This window comes from Oncorhynchus tshawytscha, linkage group LG32 (assembly GCF_018296145.1).
Source record: "Oncorhynchus tshawytscha isolate Ot180627B linkage group LG32, Otsh_v2.0, whole genome shotgun sequence".
In the NCBI taxonomy this organism is placed as follows: domain Eukaryota; kingdom Metazoa; phylum Chordata; class Actinopteri; order Salmoniformes; family Salmonidae; genus Oncorhynchus; species Oncorhynchus tshawytscha.
This window is the reverse complement of record NC_056460.1, coordinates 2,228,842-2,250,807: the sequence shown is the minus strand read 5'-3', so window position 1 is coordinate 2,250,807 and position 21,966 is coordinate 2,228,842. Positions and strand designations below refer to the sequence as shown.

The following is a 21,966-nucleotide window of genomic DNA, read 5'->3' as shown; positions in this document are numbered from 1 at the left end:
ACTGAGACCTCTTTCTCTTCTTCTTTCACGGTAACAGGCTCAACCTCTACATGTTTTTGTATTGTAACAGCCTCCTCCTCCTCCTCCTCTTCTTCTTCTTCTTCTTCTTCTTCTTCTTCTTCTTCTTCTTCTTCTTCTTCTTCTTCTTCTTCTTCTTCTTCTTCTTCTTCTTTCACGAGAGCTTCTTTCTCCATCCAGCAGCCCTCCTCTTCTTCAGCAGGAACGGGGTTAAGTTTGAGACTGGAGCTATGAGGCATGTACTGAAGTCGCTAAGTATAATTCAAAGCAGTGTCACTTTATCAGCAGCACGTGATCAACGATGTCTGAATAATAATTTAGTCGAACACCTGATTGGTTTGGTATTGGGCTCGTTCGACATTGCAGCCGACAGTGCAGGTGGCTGCTGACTGCTGACTGACTAATTTACAAATCACCTTGCATCATGAATAACTACTCATTATTATTTATAAATCAGTCAGCCAGTCACCGTTTACCCACAACGCAGCATGGATTTGATGCTCTCGAACACGGCCAGTGGTTTAATATATGACAAAAAGGCTATGCTGCTTTTTTGTGTGGGACTTCATCTATAAAAATGTGTCCGTTCTAAATCCTGTGTTGCTCAAAGCCTTGAGTAATGAACCTATTTTTGACACAATTGGCTGGAAAGAGTCAATGCTTCACTACTTTTCGGCATGTTTTCTGTGAATTAATAAAATAATAAAATTTGATTTGATTTGATTTTGAATTAGACTACGGGAGTTTTGTAACTTTTTCCACCTTGGCTTACTGTTAGTTGGGTTCTAACTGGTCTCCGGTAGTTGGTCTCGCTGACCATAACCGTGCTGGTTGGCCACTAAATTACTAATGTTAGCTTGCTGGCTAAGATAGCTAACATTCTTTGATTTTTGGTTAGATGGCGTATATAGCTAACATTCTTTGATTTTTGGTTAGATGGCGTTATGTGTTTCCAAAACTGGTTTACTTTAATCACTCAAGTCATGAGTTCAAATGATTGGTTTAATTTAAAGTTCTACATTCAAAGTTATTTCTGTTGTAGTTTACATCATCGGTAATAGGCTGGTCCTCCATATTACATCACACCCGACTTTGGCATTTTTCTCAATTCTGATCGGGTTTATGTAATAGCTCCAAAAATAGAACTGTGAGGTGTTACTTTGCATTGGAATTTTGTATTTATTTTATTTGATATTTTATAAACAATACAAAACATACAAACAACAACATCATACAAACATTAACTACATCACACCTGCCCAGATAGACTAGAACACACCTCCATCTCCATTTACATCACACCTGCCCAGACCCACTAGAACACACCTCCATCTCCATTAAGTCCATGGAGAATAAGAGCACCCCCTCCCAGCTACCCACTGCTCTGAGGCTAGGAAACACTGTTACAACTGACAAATCCACTATAATTGAACATTTCAATAAGCATTTTTTCTACGGCTGGCCATGCTTTCCACCTAGCTACCCCTACCCGGTCAACTGCCCGGCACCCTCCACAGCAACCCGCCCAAGCCCCCACCATTTCTCCTTCACTCATATCCAGATAGCTGATGTTCTGAAAGAGCTGCAAAATCTGGACCCCTTACAAATCTGCCGGGCTTGACAATCGGGACCCCCTCTTTCTAAAATTATCTGCCGAAATTGTTGCAACCCCTATTACTAGCCTGTTCAACCTCTCTTTCGTATCGTCTGAGATTCCCAAAGATTGGAAAGCTGCCGCGGTCATCCTCCTCTTCAAAGGGGGAGACACTCTAGACCCAAACTGCTACAGACCTATATCTATCCTACCCTGCATCTCTAAGGTCTTCGAAAGCCAAGTTAAGAAACAGATTACTGACCATTCTGAATCACATCGTACCTTCTCCACTATGCAATCTGGTTTCCGAGCTGGTCATGGGTGCACCTCAGCCACGCTCAAGGTCCTTAACGATATCATAACCGCCATCGATAAGATACATTACTGTGCAGCTGTATTCATCGACCTGGCCAAGGCTTTCGACTCTGTCAATCACCACATTCTTATTGGCAGACTCAACAGCCTTGGTTTCTCAAATGATTGCCTCGCCTGGTTCACCAACTACTTCTCTGATAGAGTTTAGTGTGTCAAATCGGAAGGCCTGTTGTCCGGACCTCTGGCAGTCTCTACGGGGGTGCCACAGGGTTTAATTCTCGGGCCGACTCTCTTCTCTGTATACATCAATGATGTCGCTCTTGCTGCCTGTGACTCTCTGATCCACCTCTACGCAGACGACACCATTCTGTATACTTCTGGCCCTTCTTTGTAAACTGTGTTAACTAACCTCCAGATGAGCTTCAATTCCATACAACTCTCCTTCCGTGGCCTCCAACTGCTCTTAAACGCAAATAAAACTAAATGCATGCTATTCAACCGATCATTGCCCGCACCTGTCCGCCCATCCAGCATCACTACTCTGGACGGCTCTGACTTAGAATACGTGGATAACTACAAATACCTAGGTGTCTGGCTAGACTGTAAACTCTCCTTCCAGACTCACATTAAGCATCTCCAATCAAAAATCGGCTTCCTATTTCGCAACAAAGCTTCCTTCACTTATGCTACCAAACTTACCCTTGTAAAACTGACCATCCTACCGATCCTTGATTTCGGCGATGTCATCTATAAAATAGCCTGCAACACTCTACTCAGCAAACTGGATGTAGTCTATCACAGTGCCATCCGTTTTGCCACCAAAGCCCCATATACCACCCACCACTGCGACCTGTATGCTCTCGTTGGCTGGCCCTCGCTTCATACTTGTCGCCAAACCCACTGGCTACAGGTTATCTACAAGTCTCTGCTAGGTAAAGCCCCGCCCTATCTACGCTCTCTGGTCACCATAGCAGCACCCACTCGTAGCACGCGCTCCAGTAGGTAGATCTCACTGGTCACCCCCAATGCCAATTCCTCTTTTGGTCGCCTTTCCTTCCAGTTCTCTGCTGCCACTGACTGGAACTAACTGCAACAATCACAGAAGATGGAGATTCCCATCTCCCTCACTAGCTTTAAGAACCAGCTGTCAGAGCAGCTCACAGATCACTGCACCTGTTCATAGCCCATCTGTATACAGCCCATCTATCGACCTCATCCCCATACTGTGTTTATTTATTTAGCTCCTTTTGCACCACAGTATCTCTACTTGCACATCCATCTTTTGCACATCTACCATTCCAGTGATTAATTGCCATATTGTAATTACTTTGCCACCATGGCCTATTTATTGCCTTAACTCCCTTATTTGACCTAATTTGCACTAACTGTATATAGACTTTGTTTTATTTTTTCTGCTGTATTATTGACTGTATGTTTTGTTCATTCCATGTGTTGTGCTGTGTTGTTGTATGTGTCGAACTGCTATGCCTTATCTTGGCCAGGTCGCAGTTGCAAATGACAACTTGTTCTCAACTAGCTTACCTGGTTAAATAAAGATGAAATAAAAACATTAAAAAACTACATCACACCTGCCCAGACCCACTAGAACACACCTCCATCTCCATTAACTACATCACACCTGCCCAAACCCATGAGAACACACCTCCATCTCCATTAACTACATCACACCTGCCCAGACCCACTAGAACAAAGCCCCATCTCTAATAACTACATCACACCTGCCCAGACCCACTGGAACACAGCCATATCTCCAGCTCCCGCATCAGCACCATTTTATTTCTCTCCGTTGCACACTCACTTCAACTTTTAGATAATAAAGCATTTTACCATTCTATTGAATTAACAACAGAGGATTGGTTGATTTCCAGGTTTGAACTATAATATTTAAGATGACTGATTAGAAAAGTATCATCCAACCATCGGGTATCTCACTGCATTCTCATATACCATGTCTTGAAATATGCAGACAGACAGATTAAAAGTAAGTTTACATTATAATACTGTACTTCTGACAGCCAACTTTCTAACTCCTCCCATAACTTTATGACATCATAACATTCCCAGAAGGCATGGATTATTGAGTCATTTTTAGTTTTACACTTAAGACATAACTGTCGTTATGCTGTAGAATTTGTGAATTTGACATGTCAGTTGGAATAATTATAGATTTTTGGAGGGACCCTTGTCACTACAGCCAATCAGTGAGCAGCTTCCCTTCCCCCATATCTCAGGCAGTTCTGTTACTCTCAACACTTCCCTTGCTTTCATCAACAATGGAAAAGCCCACTGAGCTAAAGCCTTGCCATTTTTAAACAATTAGGAAATAATATTTCATGTTTTACTCGTACCTCAGCCAGCATTGTGAATTGTTAGCAAATAATATGTCGTGTTTTACTCGTAACTATGCCAGCATTGTGAATGGTGAGGAAATAATATGCCATGTTTTACTCGTACCTCTGCCAGCATTGTGAATGGTGTCTGAGGCAGTGACAAACTAGACCATGGCAGTAAATATAATACTTAGGTGTTTTTAGTCATGCATGAAAGGTCTGGGGTGGTTCTGTGGTTATAAGTTACTGACCTTGGAATACATTTCTGGCCATGTTGGCAGGGTCTGAATCAAACCCAATGTCCACCTGGCACACTGGAAGGGTCTGAATCAAACCCAATGTCCACCTGATACACTGGCAGGGTCTGAATCAAACCCAATGTCCACCTGGCACACTGGCAGGGTCTGAATCAAATCCAATGTCCACCTGGCACACTGGCAGGGTCTGAATCAAACCCAATGTCCACCTGGCACACTGGCAGGGTCTGAATCAAACCCAATGTCCACCTGGCACACTGGCAGGGTCTGAATCAAACCCAATGTCCACCTGGCACACTGGCAGGGTCTGAATCAAACCCAATGTCCACCTGGCACACTGTCAGGGTCTGAATCAAACCAATGTCCACCTGGCACACTGAGAGGGTCTGAATCAAACCCAATGTCCACCTGGCACACTGGCAGGGTCTGAATCAAACCCAATGTCCACCTGGCACACTGACAGGGTCTGGATCAAACCCATTGTCCACCTGGTACACACTGGGCTTAACTTTGCTGTCACAACAAATTAAAGTGCTTGGGAACCTCACAAGTCTTCAGGCAAGGATACTGATGTGGTTAACCAAACCACCTCTAATAGACTTCACCTCCTTGGACCTCATCTCAGTGAGTTTAGGTTGGGGAAACTGTGGAGGAGAGGGCTTTATACCTCATCTCAGTGAGTTTAGGTTGGGGAAACCGTGGAGGAGAGGGCTTTATACCTCATCTCAGTGAGTTTAGGTTGGGGAAACCGTGGAGGAGAGGGCTTTGGACCTCATCTCAGTGAGTTTAGGTTGGAGAAATATTGCCATTTCGAGCATTTATTTGCAGAAAATGACAATTTTTAAACAACACAATACTAATGTTTTAACTTGGGAGTTTAGGTGAGTTTAGATTGGGGAAACCGTGGAGAGGGCTTTGGACCTCATCTCAGTGACTTTAGGTTGGGGAAACCACGGAGGAGAGGGATTTGGACCTCGTTCATGACATTAAGGAGGAGAGAGCAGCTGTAACACAGTACCTGGTCTAGTTCATGGCATTGAGGAGAGAGCAGCTGTAACACAGTACCTGGTCTAGTTCATGGCATTGAGGAGGAGAGAGCAGCTGTAACACAGTACCTGGTCTAGTTCATGGCATTGAGGAGGAGAGAGCAGCTGTAACACAGTACCTGGTCTAGTTCATGGCATTGAGGAGGAGAGAGCAGCTGTAACACAGTACCTGGTGTAGTTCATGGCATTGAGGGGGAGAGAGCAGCTGTAACACAGTACCAGTGGTCTAAAGTACTTAAGTAAAAGTACCTTCAAGTACTATTGAAGTAGTTGTTTTGTGGTATCTGTATTTATTATTTATTTTTGACAACTTTTACTTATACTTCACTACATTCCAAAAGGAAAATAATGTACTTTTTAATCCATACATTTTTCCTGACACCCAAAAGTACTCGTTACGTTATGAATGCTAAGCAGGACAGGAAAAGGGTCCAATTCAGCACTTATCAAGATAACATCCCTGGTCATCCCTACTGCCTCTGATCTGGAGGACTCACTAAACAGAGAACATCCCCGGTCACTCCTACTGCCTCTGATCTGTAGGACTCACTAAACAGAGAACATCCCTGGTTGTCCCTACTGCCTCTGATCTGGAGGACTCACTAAACAGAGAACATCCCTGGTCATCCCTACTGCCTCTGATCTGGAGGACTCACTAAACAGAGGACATCCCTGGTCATCCCTACTGCCTCTGGTCTGACGGACTCACTAAACAGAGAACATCCCTGGTCGTCCCAACTGCCTCTGATCTGGAGGACTCACTAAACAGAGAACATCCCTGGTCATCCCTACTGCCTCTGATCTGGAGGACTCACTAAACAGAGAACATCCCTGGTCATCCCTACTGCCTCTGATCTGGAGGACTCACTAAACAGAGGACATCCCTGGTCATCCCTACTGCCTCTGGTCTGACGGACTCACTAAACAGAGAACATCCCCGGTCGTCCCAACTGCCTCTGATCTGGAGGACTCACTAAACAGAGAACATCCCTGGTCGTCCCTACTGCCTCTGGTCTGACAGACTCACTAAACACAAAGTATTCGTTTGTAAATTATGTCAGTGTAGGAATGTGGCCCTGGCTATCCGTAAATAGTAAAAAACAAGAACATGTTTCTGTCTGGTTTGCTTATTAGTATAAGGAACTTGAAATGATTCATACTTTTACTTTTGACACTTAAATATATTTAAAACCAAATACTTTTAGACTTTTACTCAAGTAGTATTTTACAGGGTAACTTTCTATGAAGGTATCTATACTTTTACTCAAATATGACAATTGGGTACTTTCTCCACCACTGATCATGAGTCTATTCTGATATCCTTCAACATGGTGAGCCTCATTATGAGTCTAATCTGGTCTCCTTCGACATGGTCAGCCTCATTATGAGTCTAATCTGGTCTCCTTCAACATGGTGAGCCTCTATGAGTCTAATCTGGTCTCCTTCAACATGGTCAGCCTCATTATGAGTCTAATCTGGTCTCCTTCAACATGGTTAAATAAAATAATTTAAAAATGTAGCAGAATTAAATACCCACAACATTCATTCTGTGGGAACTAGATGGACTCAGTTCACAGACTGTCAGCCAGACAGTGATTGTGCAATATCATCAGACTAAATTAGAGTAACAACCAGATAAAACATCTATTGGAAATAATGTGGTATGAGGTCAATAACAGCTATGAGGTCAATACTAATCCCATCATGTCTGCATTGGACCCACCTATGGGCTAGCAGGTAGCCTAGTGGTTAGAGCATTGGCCCAGAAACCAAAAGGTTGGTGGATCGAATCCCGAGCTGACAAGGTAACAATCTGTCGTTCTGCCCCTGAACAAGGCAGTTAACCCACTGTTCCCCGGTAGGCCACCATTGTAAATAAGAATTGGTTCTTAACTGTCTTGCTTAGTTAAATAGAGTTTAAATTAATAAAATGATTTTTAAACGTAGCAGAATTAAATAATGATTGTGCAATATCAGACTAAATTAGAGTAACAACCCAATAAAACAGACAAACAGGTAATGTTCAATGACCCCAAAAGACACTATAGTTCATTCTGTGAATCAGCCCTTTATTTCCTATCATAAAGAACACCTGTGGAAATGGGCAGTGGGTTTAGACATCCATCCCCAAAACAAGACATGATTGAATAGTGTCTAAACCAAATAATCAACACAATAGCAGGTGTTCGTGCAGGGTTGGAACAGAAACCTGCACACCCAGTAGCTAGATCTCTAGCAGCAAGGTTGGACATGTATTTTCTAGGTCTGTGAATCGTTGAACAGTATTGGTGTAGTCATACAACTTATTCTTATTCTTAAGAAAGTATTCAGACCCCTTGACTTTTTACACATTTTGTTACGTTACAGCCTTATTCTAAAATGTATTAAATAATATTGTGTTCCTCATTAATTTACACACCATACCCCATAATGACATAATACCCCACAATGACAACACAATACCCCATAATACCCCATAATGACAAAACAGAAATACCTTATTTACATAAGTATTCAAACCCTTTGCTATGAGACTCGAAATTGAGCTCATGTGCATCTTGTTTCCATTGATCATCCTTGAGATGTTTCTACAACTTGATTGGAGTCCACCTGCGGTAAATTCAATTGATTGGACATGATTTGGGCACACACCTGTCTATATAAGGTCCCACAGTTGACAGTGCATGTCAGGACAAAAACCAAGCCACGAGGTCAAAGGAATTGTCCGTAGAGCTCCGAGACAGGATTCTGTAGAGGCACAAATCTGGGGACCAAAAAATGGGGTACCAAAAAATGGAAACCAAAGGGTACCAAAAAATGTCTGCAGTATTGAAGGTCCCCAAGAACACACTGGCCTCCATCATTCTTAAATGGAAGAGGTTTGGAAACACCAAGACTCTTCAAACAGATCAGTCAGGGGAGAAGGGCCTTGTTCAAGGATGTGACCAAGAACCTGCTGGTCACTATGACAGAGCTCCAGAGTTCCTCTGTAGAGATGGGAGAACCTTCCAGAAGGACAACCATCTATATAGCACTCCACCAATCAGGCCTTTATGATCGAGTGGCCATGGGGAAGCCACTCCTCAGTAAAAGGCACATGACAGCCTGCTTGGTGTTTGCCAAAAGGCACGTAAAGGACTGACCTTGAGAAATAACATTCTCTGGCCTGATGAAACCAAAATGTAACTCTTTGGCCTGAATGCCAAGTGTCACGTCTGGAGGAAACCAGGCACCATCCCTACGGTGAAGCACGGTGGTGGCAGCATCATGCTGTGGGGATGTTTTTCAGTGGCAGGGACTGGCAGACTCGTCAAGATCAAGGGAAAGATGAATGCCGAAACCAATTGAGGGGGCAAACATTTAGGGTTCTACATTGTGACATCATTAAAATACTCCTACTACAATGTTAAAACATTCTACATTGTGACATTATTTCATTGATATCATGAAACAACTCCTTCATGAATGTATTTTCTGATGTTTGATCAGAGATCTTTTATCAGAGTATCTCTTGTCACATTGATCACAGCTATAAGGTTTCTCTCCTGTGTGTGTTCTCTGGTGTACCGTCAGATCACTAGATGTAGTAAAAATCTTCCCACATTGATCACAACTATAAGGTTTCTCTCCTGTGTGTGTTCTCTGGTGTGATATCAGGGTGCTTAACTGAGTAAAACTCTTCCCACATTGATTACAACTATGAGGCTTCTCTCCTGTGTGTATTCTCTGGTGTGATACCAGGGTGCTTGACTGAGTAAAACTCTTCCCACATTGATTACAACTATAAGGCTTCTCTCCTGTGTGTGTTCTCTGGTGTCGAATCAGATGGCTTGATGTAGTAAAACTCTTCCCACATTGATTACAGCTATAATATTTCTCTCCTGTGTGTTTTCTCTGGTGTGATAACAGGTTGCTTGACTGACTAAAACTCTTCCCACATTGAGTACAGCTATAAGGTTTCTCTCCAGTGTGACTTCTCATGTGTACTTTTAGTGAATCTGATCTTAAGTAACTCTTCCCACATTGATTACAGCTATAAGGCTTCTCTCCGGTGTGTGTTCTCTGGTGTATTTTAAGTTCTGATGAAGATTTGCAACCTCTCCGACAGTCAGAGCAGCAATTAGATTTCTTCCTTGTGGATCTCCGCAGGTGTTTCTTGAGGTATTCTGATCTGGAGAGACTCTTCTCTGCCCTGTCAGCATCCTGAGGATGTTGAGGCCCCCCAGAGGATCCACGATAGTCACATCTCTCTTCTGTGTGAACAACAAAGTCAGACAGATGGTTAAAGGGCCACAACAGCAGAAATCCACTGTAAAAGGTGATGCCAACAGCATTGCCATGATGTTGTACAAACAATGACATCTGTAATGAATGTTAAAATTATTTTACATTTGTCTTAAGACAGTCAAGTAATCAACAAAAGTTATATTTTGTCTTGTTTTCACATAGTAGTAACATCAATGATTGTAGGCTAGAAATACGTTATTAAAGTTGTTGAAATCCAAAGCAGTGTGCCAGACGACTTTTGGTCTCCAATATAGGCCCCTTTCTGAAGGTCTATGTTATTGTTATGTGAAGTTATGGGTCCTACAGTGGGTCTATGTTATTGTTATGGGTCCTACAGTAGGTCTATGGCAAGACTTGAAAATGGATTTCTAGATCAACAACCAACTTGACAGAACATGAAGGATTTTTACAAAGAATAATGAATATTCACATGAAGATCAGTCGCATATTGGATGACATCACGACTTCCCATCAAGCCAACTCCTTGAAGGCCTTACTATGACATCACTCACTCCTAGTTTGCAGTTGTCTAAAAAAAACAATATTTTGCTCAAAACATTTATTTGTTTCCCTTTAATGTGTTTATACTTTACTGTATTTATATATCACTTTTCAACAGGAAAAGATTTTTTTAAATCACTGGAGAACGTTATGAACAATTCCGACAGTACAAAAACATATTTAAGTGTAGAACGCCCTTTAAAAAATGCACAGTAGTTCAACAACTGCAGAGTTTGTATCCCTGTTTTATAAGACAGTACTCACTGTATTTACTGGTGTTAATCAGATCAATGTCCCTGTTTTATAAGATAGTACTCACTATCTGCCAGCAGCATACCACTGCTGGTTTGCTTCTGAAGCTAAGCAGGGTTGGTCCTGATCAGTTCCTGGATGGGAGGCCAGATGCTGCTGGAAGTGGTGTTGGAGGGCCAGTACGATGCACTCTTTCCTCTGGTCTAAAAAATGATCCCAATCCCCCAGGGCAGTGATTGGGGACACTGCCCTGTGTAGGGTGCCGTCTTTCAGATGGGACGTTAAACGGGTGTCCTGACTCTCTGAGGTCATTAAAGATCCCATGGCACTTATCGTAAGAGTAGGGGTGTCCTGGCTAAATTCCCAATCTGGCCCTCAAACCATCACGGTCACCTAATAATCCCCAGTTCACAATTGGCTCATTCATTCCTCTCCCCTGTAACTATTCCCTGGGTTGTTGCTGCAAATGAGAATTTGTTCTCAGTCAACTTACCTGGTAAAATAAAGGTTAAATAAAAACTATATTTACTGGTGTTAATCAGATCAATGTCCCTGTTTTACAAGATAGTACTCACTGTATTTACTGGTGTTAATCAGTTCTCCAGTTCTCTCTTCTTCGTCCTCCTCTAATGTGACAGTAATCTCCCCCTCTTCATCCTTTATTCCAAAAACCTCTTCATCTTCTTTCACTTCATCCTCCACTCCAAAAACCGAATATTCATCCTCTTCTTTCACAGTAACATCTTCCTCCTCTTTCACTCTGAAGGCGTCTTTCGCTTCTTCTTTCATTGTAACAGCCTCACCCTCTACTTGTTTTTGTATTGTAACAGCCTCCTCTTCCTCCTCCTCTTTGACGATAGCTTCTTTCTCCGTCCAACAGACCTCCTCTTCTTCAGCAGGAGAGTAGCTTAGTGAACTCATGGTCGGAGATGTTAGCTAGTTAGCATTAGCGACTAGACTAGTGCTAACTTAACCAGCCAGCAAGTTGACTTACAACGTAAATATTGAATTCAATGGGATAGCTAGTTGTTTCCGCATAAGTATGTTTAAATCATAGTGGCAAACAAACCAGGAAATTGTCTAAAGAACTTGAATGTTCCGACTTCGTTGTCTAGCGAGCTACCGAGGTGGCTGCAGGTGGTGAAGAAGCGTTCCGTCCACTAGATTATACGTCACAGTAGAAACATCGCCTGAAAGACACATATCGCCGTCTGCTGTCTGGAGGGAGGAAACGCAGTTAAGGAGGGACAACTTTTTATTTTCTTCATTGAATTATAATATTATAAAGCAGTTTAGGGAAACGTGTTTTCCTCTCCATTAAATAAGAATATTATATCAACACGTACAAAGAGCAACAAGTCTGGTTTGATTCGTTCAGATTTTTTTTATGAGAATTTAAAACAAACTCTACATCTACTCCACATCTGTATTTCAGATTCAGTAAAATAACTAGATATCGAAATAAGCACCTACTTACTTACTTACTAATACCCTTGAAAAAGATGAGCAAAAATGTATGTATAAAATAAATAAATAAACTTTACCCACTACCCGGATATTCTAGCCCAAAACCTGTCACCCTCTCTGCTAGGAGGCTGAAACTAGGGCCTTAAGCAAGACACATCAACATTCATGAAGAATTGGTTAATTGGGCACAAAATCAACATTTTCAACGGCCATCTCTGTCTTCGGACTTCAACTCCATTGAAAACCTGTGGTTTGAATTGAACAGGGCAGTCCATAAGCGCAGACAAAATAAATCAAGGACCTGGAGAGATTCTGTATGGAAGAAGGTCTACGATCCCACCCAATGTGTAATCTCATAAAACATTTCAGTGTCGTTATCTTCCCAAGGCGAAGGTGCTGGAGTATTGAAAACATGTTTTTAAATTAATTTTTTACATACAATATATCTCAGTATTTGAAATATTTTTTTATAGAGTCATTTATCTCATCTTTATCAAGGGTGTCAACAATTTGTCCCCCACTGTACCTCCATACTGCTGCTACATGGTGTAATAATACATCATGTAGATGTATCTAATGAACAGACTAGGTCTATACTGCTCCTACATGTCTGTGTTGATGTACAGTGGGGCAAAAAAGTATTTAGTCAGCCACCAATTGTGCAAGTTCTCCCACTTCAAAAGATGAGAGAGGCCTGTAATTTTCACCATAGGTACTTTTTTTTTGTACCCCGTTTTCTCCCCAATTTTGTGGTATCCAATTGTTTTAGTAGCTACTATCTTGTCTCATCGCTACAACTCCCGTACGGGCTCGGGAGAGACGAAGGTTGAAAGTCATGCGTCCTCCGATACACAACCCAACCAAGCCGCACTGCTTCTTAACACAGCGCGCATCCAACCCGGAAGCCAGCCACACCAATGTGTCGGAGGAAACACCGTGTACAACGGCAACCTTGGTTAACGCGCACTGCGCCCGGCCCGCCACAGGAGTCGCCGGTGCGCAATGAAACAAGGACTTCCCTACCGGCCAACCCCTCCCTAACCCGGGCGACACTAGGAGTCTCGGGTTATGTAGACCTAGTCTGTTCATTATATACAGTGGGGCAAAAAAGTATTTAGTCAGCCACCAATTGTGCAAGTTCTCCAACTTAAAAATATGAGAGAGGCCTGTAATTTTCATCATAGGTACACTTCAACTATGACAGACAAAATGAGGAAAAAAAATCCAGAAAATCACATTGTAGGAATTTTAATTAATTGAATTGCAAATTATGGTGGAAAATAAGTATTGCATTTATTTTAACTATTGTCTACATTGTAGAATAATAGTGGAGACATCAAAACTATGAAATAACTCGTATGGAATCATGTAGTAACCAAAAAACGTTTTAAACAAATCAAAATATATTCTATATTTTATATTCTCCAAGTTTATAATTTTAAAAGGCTAATTGATCATTAGAAAACCCTTTTGCAATTATGTTAGCACAGCTGAAAACTGTTGTTCTGATTAAAGAAGCAATACAACTGGCCTTCTTTAGACTAGTTGAGCATCTGGAGCATCAGCATTTTTGGGTTTAATTACAGACTCAAAATGGCCAGAAACAAATAATTTTCTTCTGAAAATCGTGAGTCTATTCTATTTCTGAGAAAGGAAGGCTATTTCATGTGAGAAATTGTCAAGAAACTGAAGATCTCGTACAATGCTGTGTACTACTCCCTTCACAGCGCAAACTGGCTTCACAGCGCAAACTGGCTTTAACCAGAATAGAAGGAGGCACCAGTGCACAACTGAGCAAGCGGACAAGTACATTAGTGTCTAATTTGAGAAACAGATGCCTCACAAGATTTCAACTGGCAGCTTTATAAAATAGTCCCCGCAAAACACCAGTCTCAATGTCAACTGTGAAGAGGCGACTTCGGGATGTTGGACTTCTCGGCAGAGTTGCAAAGAAAAATCCATATCTCAGACCGTTTAAAAATAAAGAAAAGATTAAGATGGGCTAAATAACACAGACATTGGGCAGAGGAAGATTGGAAAAAAGGGTTTATGGACAGACAAATCTAAGTCTGAGGTGTTTGGATCACAAAGAGGAACATTCGTGAGATGCAGAAAAAATGAAAAGAGGCTGGAGGAGTGCTTGACACCTTCTGTCAAGCATGGTGATTGGCAATGTGATGGTCCAGGGGTGCTTTGGTGCTGGTAAAGTGGGAGATTTATACAGGGTAAAAGGGATCTTGAAGAAGGAAGGCTATCACTCCGTTTTGCAGCGCCATGCCATACCCTGTGGACGGCGCTTAATTTCCTCCTACAACAGGATAATGACCCAAAGCACAGGTCCAAACTATGCAATAACTATTTAGGGAAGAAGCAGGCAGCTGGTATTCTTTCTATAATGGAGTGGTCAGCACAGTCACCGGATCTCAACCCTATTGAGCTGTTGTGGGAGCAGCTTGACCGTATGACACGTAAGAAGTGCCCATAAAGCCAATCAAACTTGTGGGAGATGCTTCAGGAAGCATGGGGTGAAATCTCTTCAGATTACCTCAACAAATTGACAACTAGAATGCCAAAGGTCTGCAAGGCTGTAATTACTGCAAATGGAGGATTCAACGTTTGAAGGACACAATTATTATTCCAATGAAAAATCATTATTTAAAACCTTGTCAACGTCTTGACTATATTTCCATTTCATTATGCAACTCATTTCATGTATGTTTTCATGGAAAACAAGGACATTTCTAATTGACCCCAAACTTTTGAACGGTAATGTAGGTTGAACAGGTTTGAGCAACACAGAATTTAGAACAGTCACATTTTTATAGATGACGTCCCACACGCCCTAGAGCGTGCGCTACTAAACCACTGGCCGTGTTTGAAAGCATCAAATCCAAGCTGCATTGTGGGTAAATGGTGACTGGCTGACTGATTTATAAATAATAATGAGTAGTTATTTATGATGTTAGGTGGTTTGTAGATCAGTCAATTGGCAGTCGCCTGTAGTGTCGAACAAGCCCAAAACCAAACCAATCAGGTGGTTGTTCGATGAAATGAAGCTTCAGACGTCATTGTTCACGTGCTGCTGATAAATTGATACGGCATCAGCACACTGCTTTGAAGTATACTGCTTAGCGATTTGGACGCATGCCTCGTAGCTCCGGAATCAAACATAACTTCCCTACCGAAAAGTTTACAAAAAAAAAAAGGATCAAGCAGGTATGATTTTTAAAACATGCTTCCAACACTTTAACTTGTTGTCTGAAAATTTATTATATGTTTTACTCAACTGCATTACCCACTCCAGTCAGCAGATGGCGGTGTGGGAATTTATGACAATGCTGCTGGTGTGACGTATAATCTAGTGGATGGAACGCTTCTTTCAACAGCAGCAACAACAGTTAGTCAGCCACCTCGGTAGCTTGCTAGACAAAATAGCCGAACCAATATAGCTCTTTAGACGCTTTAGTGTATATTAGCCACTGTGTTTTAAACCCACTTCTGTCGTCTAGTTGGTTATCCGATTTAATTTCATATTTATGGTGTTGTTGTTATTATCCAGCTAGCGGTCTGGTTGAGTTAACATTAGCCTAGCTAGCTAACATCTCCGACCATGATTTCACTAAGCTACTCTCCTTCTGCTAAAGAAGATGAGGTCTGCTGGATGGAGAAAGAGGAGGATATCACAGTAAAACAAGAAGTAGAGGGCGAGGCTGTTACTGTGAAAGAAGAGCAAGACGCTTTCAGAGTGAAAGAGGAGGAGGATGTTACAGTAAAAGAAGAGGAGGATGCCATTTATCGAGTGAAAGAGGAGGAGGGGAAGATGACTGTTATATCGAGAAATGAGCAGGAAGAAGAGGAGGAAACTGGATATCTGGGCCCGGTTTCCCAAACGCATCTTAAGACATCCAATGGTTCTAACGGTGAACTTATCCATAAGATGGTTTTGAGAAACCGTTCCCTGATGAACACTAGTAAGTACTGTCTTAAATACAGAGGCACAAACTCTGCAGTTGTTGAACTGGTGTTTGGTGGTATAGCGGAAATCTGCAATTGCTACATCCATATTGTGACTTTTAAATTATTTATTTATAGCCATTGATTCCTGACGAATATAACACATGCTTCATGAGCTTAGTTCAACTGTTGTACCCCATCAGAACTCCAAATAAGCTTTTTTTACTCTGTTTAGAAACTATGTAAATCAACACTGTATCGTCTCAACATGGTTACAACTATAATGTTGATATCATGGATGGTCAGTCCTTGTGTCCATAGGTCTGTCTGTCTGTAGTTACATTTCTCCAACCCCATCATCATCTTCTTATTACCAAAACAGTGGTGGAATTACAGCTTTGTTATTGTTTGAACTGCAGATTTCTGGGTTGTGTGTATTTTTTAAACAGCAACAAAATGGCTGCCCAGAGACTTGGTTTGGTAAACAGCTGAGGGATAGGGGCTGGAGAAATGTAACCACTCTCAAATTCATAGAGAAAGCTATTGTATCAACCTTAAGGCAAAACCTAGCGACCTTGTCAAGAAGTTCAGACGTCTTGGCATAAGTTATAACTTGGCGTAACAGTTATAGTAATTTGACAGTCGCTGGACCCAGGTTTGAGTCCAGCTCAGGGCTACCCCCTGAATTGACTACAATATAAATACAAGGTCTGGCCATCCATATGTAGAAGCTATATAGTCTATTCTAGAATCCATCCATGATGACATAGTGATAGTTTAACCAGGTTTCTAGGATATATAGTATATTCTAGAATTCATCCATGATGTCATAATGATAGTTTTAACCATATGTCGAGGCTATACAGTGCTTGTTTCTCAAACAGTGGCATAATACGAGCTTATGTTTTGGTTTCTGGTGGGGTAATGCGGTTGAAACGTTTGAGTCATTTATAAGTTATATTCTTCAAGAATCAATGGTTATATAGTAAATGGGTGTTTCTATAACTGCCAGTGTAGATTTCCTGTGGAGGTCAAATTGTTAGAGCTGTGTTGTGTTAGAATATTCATACTAACTGTACTATTTGCGATGTGAATTGAGTATATAGTATGCTTATTGGTCATAGTAGATATAGTTAGTATGCCAAAAGTTCCTGGCTGTCGTACTAAATTAGCCACAAAATGATGTAAACAGGCAGTACTTTAGGGCCCACAATGCAATTCTTTGGGAAATGGGCGTGGCTTCACATCGTTTTTCAGATTTGAAGAAAATGGAAAATCTGCAGCCGAAGTCCGAGAGCCGATACAAATTGATTGCTTTAACTGATTATGACAAATGTTAAGAAAATGTTGAGCAATGTAATCAAGTAATGACTTTTCAAATAAGTTTCCTTACACGTTATTTTGGCTGACAGTTTGTTAGCATGTTATTACAGCAGTATGTACTGGTATGTTAAGTAGCTACATAACGTTAGTTGGCTACTTATACATCAAACTTGCCAGTATATGAACTATATTCTATCTAACTAACTACCCAATGTTTATTGACTTGATTATTCCCTTCATTCTTTTCTAAGTGGTATAGTCGTTGTGCTTTCTCAATGGACATTCGGGTGCTTTCATAAATTCGCTCAGGCTATCTACTCCGATTTCAGAGCTCTCTCATCTGAGTACCAGAGAGCAGAATAATGAATTTACTAGAGCTCAACACCCGTTGAATATGTCCAGGTGTCGGTAAACGTAGGCATAAAAAAAGCGTAATTGAAATGTTTTCCAGTAGCACAGTTACAGTCACTCTGGATAACATGAAAACTGCCTAACCAGCTCTGCTAGGGCGAGTAAAATGGTCAGAGTCTCATTTGTGTCTGGAAGTAGCCAGCAAGCTGAGGTCAGAACGGTCAAATCAACCCAACTGCTCGGCCGGAGCGGCCAGTGGCTCCGAGAGCGAAACGGGCTGAATTTATAAACGGACAATCTGACATCGCTCTGAATTTACGAAGCACTCTGGTATTCAAGATTGAATTTAAAAACACAACCTGAAGTCGTAAAATCGTAAGAAGTTGTAAGAAGAGCGCTCAACTGAGAGGAAACGGTTCGGTTACAGTATACTACAATTAACTAATAGTATGTAGTATATACTCATTAATTATGTAGTTACAGTATACTACAATTAACTAATAGTATGTAGTATATACTCATTAATTATGTAGTTACAGTATACTACAATTAACTAATAGTATGTAGTATATACTCATTAATTATGTAGTTACAGTATACTACAATTAACTAATAGTATGTAGTTGTAACGGTTTTCTAGTGGTGATGAAGGAGAGTCGGACCAAACTGCAGCGTGTCGATTGCGATCCATATTTATTAAACAAAACGTAAACACGACTAAACACTAAACACTACAAAACAATAAACGTAATGAAAACCGAAAACAGCCTATCTAGTGCAAACTAACAGAGAGTACAAGTAAGACACTAAGGACAATCACCCACGACAAACTCAAAGAATATGGCTGCCTAAATATGGTTCCCAATCAGAGACAACGATAAGCAGCCTCTGATTGAGAACTAGCCATAGACCTTGCTAGACAACCCACTAAGCTACAATCCCAATACCACCACCAAAACCCCAAGACAAACACACCACAATTACAAAAACCCCATGCCACACCCTGGCCTGACCAAATACATAAAGATAAACACAAAATACTTTGACCAGGGCGTGACAGTAGTATATACTCATGAATTATGTAGTTACAGTATACTACAATTAACTAATAGTATGTAGTATATACTCATGAATTATGTAGTTACAGTATACTACAATTAACTAATAGTATGTCGTATATACTCATTAATTATGTAGTTACAGTATACTACAATTAACTAATAGTATATACTCATTAATTATGTAGTTACAGTATACTACAATCAACTAATAGTATGTCGTATATACTCATTAAGTATGTAGTTACAGTATACTACAATGAACTAATAGTATGTCGTATATACTCATTAAGTATGTAGTTACAGTATACTACAATTAACTAATAGTATGTCGTATTTACTCATTAGGTATGTAGTTACAGTATACTACAATTAACTCATAGTATATACTCATTAAGTATGTAGTTACAATTAGTTAATTGTAGTATACTGTATGTAGTATATACTCATTAAGTATGTCGTTACAGTATGTTAGTATGGGAATTCAAACACAGCTATTGCATAATATTCTGCCATTTATTTTTAATGCTTTTACATTAAAGGTGAAACATACCTACATTCCATAACATTTATAAATTGCTTGAAACCTTTGTTTTAAACCCTTCTCAAAGTTGGTACCTTGATGGATTTGTGAAGAGTAGGTCAGTATTACAGAGGTCTATGTTATTGTTAGGTGAAGTTATGGGTCCTACAGTAGGTCTATGTTATTGTTAGGTGAAGTTATGGGTCCTACAGTAGGTCTATGTTGTTGTTAGGTGATGTTATGGGTCCTACAGTAGGTCTATGTTGTTAGGTGAGGTTATTGGCCAATATGTTAAACACTTCGTGTACAACCCCTCATTGTCAGGCTGATAGAAAAGCTAGCCAAAAAGCATTTTACTGGTTGAAGTGTTTTTTAAGTATAAAGCAGTTGATTTGCGACAATAACAAACATATTAAGCAGGAGATTCAAATGAGCCTTGCAATTATAATCCAAAAGTAGTGTGAAATGCACTCATAAGCAACCTGTAAATGGAGGCTATTTTTGCTGTCAGCCTATGAGACCTCTGAGGTTTCCCCCACGGTGGTGAATTAGTGAATAGACACAGAGCTTAATGTGAGTTTCCTTGAGTAGCTCTCCTGATTTTGCACTGATAGTGCACTGTAATATTCAGTGTACATTGTGGAAAATGATACTCTTCTCTCACCATTTTTTGCTCCAGGCATATATACTACATCCATAACTATGCATGTGCATCGCTGTAATTTTAGCAAACACAGAAAGGGGCCTATATTGGAGGCCAAAAGTCGTCTGGCACACTGCTTAGGTCTGGACTGTCTTAAGATAGTCTTGTCAAATCATTTAACAGATGTCAATTGTTTTACAACTTCATAGGTACTCTCTGGTCTTCCCTTTTTACCTCAAATAAACAGTGGATATCTGCTGTTGTGGGCATTTAACCATCTGTATGACTTTGTTGTTCACACAGGAGAGAGATGTGACTATCGTGGATCCTCTGGGGAGCCTCAACAACATCATGATGCTGACAGTGCAGAGAAGAGTCTCTCCAGATCAGAACTCCTCAAGAAACACCTACAGAGGCCCACAGGGAAGAAATCTCACTGCTGCTCTGACTGTGGGAAAATATTAAGAGCCAGAAATCTTGCTTGTTTGTAGGTGACCAAATACTTATTTTCCACCATAATTTGCAAATAAATTCATTAAAAATCCTACAATGTGATTTTTTCCCTAATTTTGTCTGTCATAGTTGAAGTGTACCTATGATGAAAATTACAGGCCTCTCTCATCTTTTTTTAAGTGGGAGAACTTGCACAATTGGTGGCTGACTAAATACTTTTTTGCCCCACTGTAGCAGGTGAAAAATAAACACAGGCAAGACGGCAGACAATGGATTGTGGTCATTGTAGTTAATTACGTTTTATGCGCTGAACTATGAAGAATATTGGCCTGTTGGAAACTACAACAATCTACTACATCACAGTTCAGGCTGGGTCTGATTTATCTCTAGAGAAACTACAACTGACTTCCGGCGCCGACAGAGATGGCCGCCTCGCTTCGCGTTCCTAGGAAACTATGCAGTTTTTTGTTTTTTTACGTGTTATTTCTTACACTAGTACCCCAGGTCATCTTAGGTTTCATTACATACAGCCGAGAAGAACTACTGAATATAAGATCAGCGTCAACTCACCATCAGTACGACCAAGAATATGTTTTTCGCGATGCGGATCCTGTGTTCTGCCTTACAACCAGTGTAATGGAGTGGATTACATGCAGCGACCCGAAAAAACGACTCAGAAAAAGAGGGAAACGAAGCGGTCTTCTGGTCAGACTCCGGAGACGGGCACATCGTGCACCACTCCCTAGCATTCTTCTCGCCAATGTCCAGTCTCTTGACAACAAGGTTGATGAAATCCGAGCAAGGGTAGCATTCCAGAGGGACATCAGAGACTGCAACGTTCTCTGCTTCACGGAAACATGGCTAACTGGAGAGACGCAATCCGAAGCGGTGCAGCCAGCGGGTTTCTCCACGCATCGCGCGGACAGAAACAAACATCTTTCTGGTAAGAAGAGGGGCGGGGGCGTATGCCTTATGACTAACGTGACATGGTGTGATGACAGAAACATACAGGAACTCAAATCCTTCTGTTCACCTGATTTAGAATTCCTCACAATCAAATGTAGACCGCATTATCTACCAAGAGAATTCTCTTCGATTATAATCACAGCCGTATATATCCCCCCAAGCAGACACATCGATGGCTCTGAACGAACTTTATTTAACTCTCTGCAAACTGGAAACGATTTATCCGGAGGCTGCATTCAATTGTAGCTGGGGATTTTAACAAGGCTAATCTGAAAACAAGACTCCCTAAATTTTATCAGCATATCGATTGCGCAACCAGGGGTGGAAAGACCCTGGATCATTGTTACTCTAACTTCCGTGACGCATATATGGCCCTGCCCCGCCCCCTTTCGGAAAAGCTGACCACGACTCCATTTTGTTGATCCCTGCCTACAGACAGAAACTAAAACAAGAAGCTCCCACGCTGAGGTCTGTCCAACGCTGGTCCGACCAAGCTGACTCCACACTCCAAGACTGCTTCCATCACGTGGACTGGGAGATGTTTCGTATTGCGTCAGACAACAACATTGACGAATACGCTGATTCGGTGTGCGAGTTCATTAGAACG

At 41.2% G+C, this 21,966-nt stretch overlaps 1 protein-coding gene across 1 annotated transcript; it reads right to left on the bottom strand.

Annotated features, from left to right (window-relative positions):
• Positions 1 to 8,621: 8,621 nt before the first annotated feature.
• Positions 8,622 to 11,775, bottom strand: LOC112245056 (zinc finger protein 239-like). The gene is made up of 2 exons (XM_042310868.1): positions 11,197 to 11,775; positions 8,622 to 9,834 (listed from the first exon to the last, which is right to left on the bottom strand). Exons 1-2 carry the CDS (start codon positions 11,540 to 11,542, stop codon positions 9,041 to 9,043), a joined length of 1,140 nt encoding a protein of 379 aa, XP_042166802.1. The 5' UTR covers positions 11,543 to 11,775; the 3' UTR covers positions 8,622 to 9,040.
• Positions 11,776 to 21,966: the final 10,191 nt, after the last annotated feature.

Coding starts and splice junctions, on each gene's coding strand:
- LOC112245056 (XM_042310868.1), bottom strand. CDS start 11,542: ATGAGTTCACTAAGCTACTCTCCTGCTGAAGAAGAGGAGGTCTGTTGG. Junction 9,835..11,196: donor GATTAACACCAGTAAATACA/GTGAGTACTATC, acceptor TTGTTCACACAG/AAGAGAGATGTGACTATCGT.